At 41.6% G+C, this 6,453-nt stretch overlaps 2 protein-coding genes across 2 annotated transcripts in view; one reads left to right on the plus strand and one right to left on the minus strand.

Annotated features, from left to right (window-relative positions):
- Positions 1 to 93: 93 nt before the first annotated feature.
- LOC135595981 (curcumin synthase 3-like) lies at positions 94 to 1,590 on the plus strand. Its single transcript, XM_065087572.1, has 2 exons — positions 94 to 389; positions 470 to 1,590. The coding sequence occupies exons 1-2, from the start codon at positions 212 to 214 to the stop codon at positions 1,459 to 1,461; spliced, it is 1,170 nt and encodes a 389-aa protein (XP_064943644.1). The 5' UTR covers positions 94 to 211; the 3' UTR covers positions 1,462 to 1,590.
- A 1,120-nt stretch (positions 1,591 to 2,710) lies between these two features.
- LOC135595982 (lipid phosphate phosphatase epsilon 2, chloroplastic-like) overlaps positions 2,711 to 6,453 on the minus strand; it is a 5,402-nt gene continuing 1,659 nt past the window's right edge. The window contains exons 3-4 of the mRNA XM_065087573.1: positions 4,436 to 4,509; positions 2,711 to 3,112 (exon numbers count right to left, since the gene is read on the minus strand). Coding sequence (XP_064943645.1) covers positions 2,885 to 3,112; positions 4,436 to 4,509 — 302 coding nt within the window. The 3' untranslated portion in view covers positions 2,711 to 2,884. The remainder of the gene's footprint in view (positions 3,113 to 4,435; positions 4,510 to 6,453) is intronic.

Consider the following 6,453-nt stretch of genomic DNA (forward strand, 5'->3'; position numbering starts at 1 on the left):
CCACCAACCACCCTTCGCATGAGAAGCTGCAAGGCAATAACACACCAAGGCTAGCTAGCTGGCTGCTGAGGGGCTTCGTATAAATGGGCGGAGGAGAAGAGCCACTCCTCCCATCCTGCGTTCGCTAACTTTACTGCTGCTTTAATCCATTCATTCCTCGCTTGATCTCCTTCTGGTGCTCGCTGCTCCTTCTCCTCCCAGAATCGTGAAGATGGCCAGCGTCCATCCATTCCGCAAGGCCCAAAGAGCACGAGGTCCGGCCACCATCATGGCCATCGGGACGGCCAATCCTCCCAACCTCTACGAGCAGAGCACTTTCCCCGACTTCTACTTTCGGGTCACCAACTCCGACCACATGCCGGAACTCAAGGAAAAGTTCCGCCGCATCTGTAAGTTTACATCTGTGTCTGCTGCGATTCTCCGTCTAAAAAAGAGAGAAAAAGCTAACTTGCTCGCTCTGTGCGTGAAGGTGGGAAGACCATGATCAAGAAGCGGTACATGCACCTCACGGAGGAGGTCCTCAAGGATAAACCAGGGATGTGCTCCTACATGGACCCGTCTCTGGACGAGCGACAGGACATCGTGGTGGAGGAGGTGCCGAGGCTCGCCAAGGAAGCCGCCGCCAAGGCCATCGAAGAGTGGGGCCGCGACAAGTCCGGCATCACCCACTTGGTCTTCTGCTCCACCAGCGGCGTCGACATGCCCGGCGCCGACTACCGCCTGGTCAAGCTCCTCGGTCTCCCCCTATCCGTCAACCGCATCATGCTCTACAGCCAGGCCTGCCACATCGGCGCCCAGATGCTCCGCATCGCCAAGGACATCGCCGAGAACAATAAGGACGCCCGTGTGCTCGTGGTGGCCTGCGAGCTCAACACGCTCATCTTCCGAGGCCCAGACGAGCGCGACTTCCTGAGCCTCGCGGGCCAAGCCGCATTTGCGGATGGAGCAGCAGCGGTCATCGTCGGCGCGGATCCAATCCAAGGCGTCGAGAAGCCCATCTTCGAGATGATGTCTGCTTCACAGGTGACGGTACCGGACTGCGAAAGGGCGGTCGGAGGCCATCTCAAGGAGATCGGTCTCACCTTCCATTTCATGAACCAGCTCCCCATGCTCATCGCCAACAACTTGGAGAACTGCCTCCTGGAGGCGTTCAAGCCATTAGGCATCACCGACTGGAACGAGGTCTTCTGGGTCTCTCACCCGGGGAACTGGGGAATCATGGACGCCATCGAGAGGAAGGTGGGGCTCAAGCAGGAGAAGCTCCGCTCGTCGAGGCACGTGTTCGGTGAGTACGGGAACATGATGAGCGCCACGGTTCTCTTCGTGATGGACGATGTGAGGAAGCGGTCGGCGGCGGAGGGGCGGGCGACAACCGGCGATGGGTTGGAGTGGGGAGTGCTCTTCGGCTTTGGACCGGGCCTCAGCATCGAGACCGTGGTGCTTCGCAGCGTCGCCCTCTAATAGGGTTTCTCACCTCCAAAATTATCAAAAAAAAATTTCTTCTTTCTTTTCGCATTCTTTCCTATTTGAATTTGTAAGAGAATAATGTAAACTACATAACGTTGTCGATGCATATACCTTTTTCTTTTCTTTTTTTGTATTTCCGATTTTTAACAGTGTTTGACTGATATAAGAAAAAAATATCAACCCAACAAACAACATCGTTTTCTGTGTTTTAACCGCACAATAATCGACGCCTGCCAATTAATGCCAGAAGAACCTATAAGAAAATAAATAAGATGACTGACGATTAGTAGTGTTTCGGGCATGCGGTGTCAGAATGCAGTAAAATAATAATAATAATAATAATCATCATCATCATCATTTGAATAGTTAATCCCGCATTGCCGTATGGGATCTGATTTGAAGTGGGTGGACATCGAGTTGTGCCATCGTGGAATATTCACCTCATGTGGATTATCCGAAAAGTTTTGCAGCCAGCAGGGCATCGCACCACACATAGTAGTCTAGATTTGATCCTCCCCTGTTGCCTCCTGCAAGCGTATTAGGAAACCCACTCAACCCAAGCTACGATCGTATCTGAATTATGAGATTTCAGGGATTCCATAAAACGTAATAAAGAAAGACAAGACCAAACTAGCTACGATCCTATCTGAATTATGAGATTTCAAGGATTCCATTAAACGTAATAAAGAAAGACAAAACCAAACTAGCTACGATCCTATCTGAATTATCAAGGATTCCATGAAACACAATAAAGAAGGACCAAACTAGCTGCGATCCTATCTGACTTATGAGATTTCAGGGATTCCATACAACACAATAAAGCAAGACCAAACTGGCTACGATCCTATCTGACTTATGAGATTTCAAGGATTCTATAAAACACAATAAGGAAAGACCAAAGTAGCACAAACTAGCATGATGAGGCTTGTCCACAACAGCTTCAGATTTCAACGGGAATGTGTATCTTACAATCACCACAATGACTATTGGGTATTACTCAAATGCTGCTGAATGAAAGAATATAATGGCTAGCCAATTATGCTTAATAATGATTGTTCGTACATGATCCATTCTGACAACCCAATCAATATTCTTGCATAAAAGCGGTTTTATGTTATCTTTAACATAAAAGCGGTTTTGCCACGAAAACAGACACACGGTGCACGAGCTGACATCATTCTAGAGGTTCCAGATGTTCAATGGAACTAATAATTAAGCACCTCAGTAATGAGAGAAAAAAAAATAAAAAAGAGAGAAATATGCTTTTCCAACATCCCAATTCCCCAGCCCTATAGGTTGGTTTTCACCCCTAGCTTTGTTCAGTATGGCCCAGAGCAAATCTCACTTCTAATCAGATCATCAACATTACGAAACACTTCGATAATATACAACAATAATATACTTCCGCTGTCTACGGCTACGGCTCATCGCTGAGCCAGTGTTGAATCACGTAGACAACGAAAGCCCCACACAACATCACTGACCCCGGAACAACCAAAATCCGGACCCACAACAATGAAATAAAGGCTTCTAATACAAAAGAATGCCACAGCCAATACCATGCAACACCACAACAGGACCCCAGTAGAGCACCTACAAGGACTTGACTGTAAGTGTGGAGCTGCTGTGATACCCGAAGCCATGACTGCATCAACAAAAAAGATAGAAAGGGAACACAACTCAGTCATGAAGTCATATTTCATTAGACAGAGAAAGCAATACAAGAGAACAAAAAAAGGTTAGGTTATGTGTGTTATCCAATGAATCCGCAGAGATGGACCTTGATGTATAAAAACATGGGACACATATAGCTAAGAGATTCAAGAGAACAGAGACATGGATGCATGTATCAAATAGCTCTTACACCATATACATCTTCAATCAGTTTCTAACAGAACATTCGTACAAGTTTAAATGCACTTGGAGATCATCAAACTCTTTCAAATCAAATTTCCGTATGTGCTTGGTGAGCTGTCAGATCGATGATGCATAACTGTCTAGTTGTCTATTTTGAGGTGAGGACAGGATCATTTCCATCTCCCATCTTCTAAGGTTCTTACACAACTTTCCTATCTACTTCAATCTTAAAGATTAATTTCTAATTCTTAGCACACTACTCAAGCAAAACACATCGTCGGACTCATATATGATATCTACTTCAATTTGTGCTGATACTCTTTTCGCAAATTTTTTGGTAGATACTAGTCGATATCAGTTAATCTAAATACAACATTTAAATAAGCTAAAATCGTACTATTATAAAACTTATTGATTAAAATATGTAGATTCTTAAAGAGCATAAGACTGAATTAAGTGATCTGTCAAAATGAACTACCCTGATTGGAAGTTACAGAACTTATTAGAGAACAGAATTTAAAATGAAAGTTAATACAACATGCATGCCTTATGAGCTATTCTAATTGTAGAAGTTTCTGTCTGCATCTTAGATTAATGGTTTGAACTTATGCATGGGTTTCCAATGAGTAAAAGGTTGTTAGCAAAGAGAATAGTGGGAGCCTATGCATAGGGCTCACAATTCAGAGGATGAAGGGGGCACGTGTCCCCTTGGATCCCTTCACTCAGCAAGTGATATTTGCTGCTACAATTGAGAATACATGGCAATCCTTTGCCATCCTAATTCATACAGATATATTGCTACTTAGATGTATGATTTCAGACAACATAAATTGAAGTGTTCTTCCTTGAACTTCGAGAGAACTGACAACACCTGTAGTTGGTAAGGTAAACACCAAACTTTCCTATCTTGATTAATTTAAAAACATAACAGGAACTGGAATTGAAAACACAGAGCCACATATCTATAGATATTTAACATCGACATTTGCGGAACTTGGATTTCTTGGTCAAGTAAAAGGTTACTGGATGATTCTTGCACACAAAAATGTGCTCTCCGATCAGAAAATCTTGTACGTAAAATGTAAAGCGGAAATATCAGAAAATTTCTTACAAGATAAGAGCCAAACAATAAGGCAATGCTTCCAATAGACACCGTGAATGTATCTATCCCCAGATGATTGACCACTGCATCAGATGAAAACCCATGACAAAGTATTACACATAAAACATAAATATGGCATGTGAAAAAAAAAAAAAAAAGTAGCAAAATGCCATATATTTGCAAAAGGCACTCTCATCCTAGAAGATGTCAAATTGACAGAAAAACCTTGAATGACAAAAGATGCATAGTCAGAATACAAAATAATCATTACTTGTTATGAGATTGCGCTATAGTATCAAATATATGTAGTCACGGAACATCCTCTAAAATGCGAAGTATTACATACTAATAGTAACAACTCTGAATAATATGGTAAGGTTGTCAAAAATGGTTTAACCACAAGATGTTTCACATATGCATACAAACAATACATAAGCAAAGTGAACCAAGAAGTTCCAAACCACAGTCACCTATTCTCGGCTCTCTGTTATTTAGGTGAGGGACATGGATCAAACATCAATTATATTGATAACCTAGGGACTTCGCTGGAAACTCTGATCAAAAGGTTACAAAAACTTCCAGCACCTACAGGATTCCATCAGTCCTTAATAAACCTGAAACAGTCTTTTTTCTCAGGAAATGTCCTGCGATGTTATGATTAAAATAGTGAAAATTCTTAAACTTTATTGCAGTATGCTAGATCACCTCATCTCCAAAATCTATCCTGTTGTGCTGGCTTTCTCCGTTTATGTTATAATTGGGCAAAGGATGCAATTAATTATTACAACCATTTCAACGCTAGAAGTATTGTCGTAAGGCATGTACAAGATTGCAATTGTAGAAGAATGCATATTGATATTCTAGAATGTCAGTGTTACTTGGCCAGTCGCAAAAGGCTGCCATGTTCCTGTGCTCTGAGATAAACATCCCAAAGTTATGGCATAGGACATGTGTATGACTGTTAGATATATGCATTTCAAAAGCATGTAGATGTTTTTCAAAGACAGATGATTTCTTTATACAACTTCCAAAAGCTTAAGTCAGTCATTGTCCTAGATTATTCTAGTAATTGAAATATTTAGACTCCTAAAAATACTTTAACAGTAAAAAGTGAAAATCAAGTGCCCAAGTGGCAGTAATACTTGCATATACTTTTTTCATGAAGGGATAAAATGCCCATCGCTTAAGCAGGCAGCCTTCCAGGCTCAGCCTTTTGTTCCCCAAGCATATCACCTTTACTCTTCCTTTTTCTTTAATACCATATTTTGTCATTTGAGGACCATGGTCCAGATGGATCAGGTAAGTAGGTTACTATTTCCCCATAACCTGCAGAAAAAAACTTTTTGCTTGGTTCAGACGGCAATCCTACCCTCGGTTCAAAATTAACGTTTGGTCTGACCAGGGAGCAATACTAGTCCAATATTGAGATATAAAACCATGTTCAGAACCAAGAATTATTACTGCTGTTGTTGCATTCATGTCAGAATGGACTTTCATACACATTACAACTGAGCTTAATATATCCATGCCATGCCAAAAAGCATCTATTCTTGATCATCACATTTAGTTTGTGTAACTAAGAGTAAAGATCTTATGTTATTAATATATCAATCCAGACCAAACATACTAAGAGTGTTAATATACCACAACAACCGAATATTTGATCCTAATCTGACCCAACTGTTAAAGAGGGAATCACTAAAATATGATTGATTGTGATGTTGGTTGGGTATTGATCTTTTAATACTGCATCTCATAACACATGATATCAATGGGTTACTAACCGACAATGAAGCCTGAACGGTGCAGATGGATGCCAAGACCCTGGACTTCCACATCTCTTTGACCCTTTCCATTTAGAACAACTGTGGTGACATGACAGTGTTCTGCGCCATCCCAACAGTACATATTGCTTTACCAACCTATATAGACATGTACCATAGATTGTGTTGTGCCAAGTATGCCACAAAGATATTTTCTATATGAAATCATACTATTGTTACCACAATAGTAAATCCAACATTTCT

Source organism: Musa acuminata, chromosome BXJ1-10 (assembly GCF_036884655.1).
Source record: "Musa acuminata AAA Group cultivar baxijiao chromosome BXJ1-10, Cavendish_Baxijiao_AAA, whole genome shotgun sequence".
Classification (NCBI taxonomy): domain Eukaryota; kingdom Viridiplantae; phylum Streptophyta; class Magnoliopsida; order Zingiberales; family Musaceae; genus Musa; species Musa acuminata.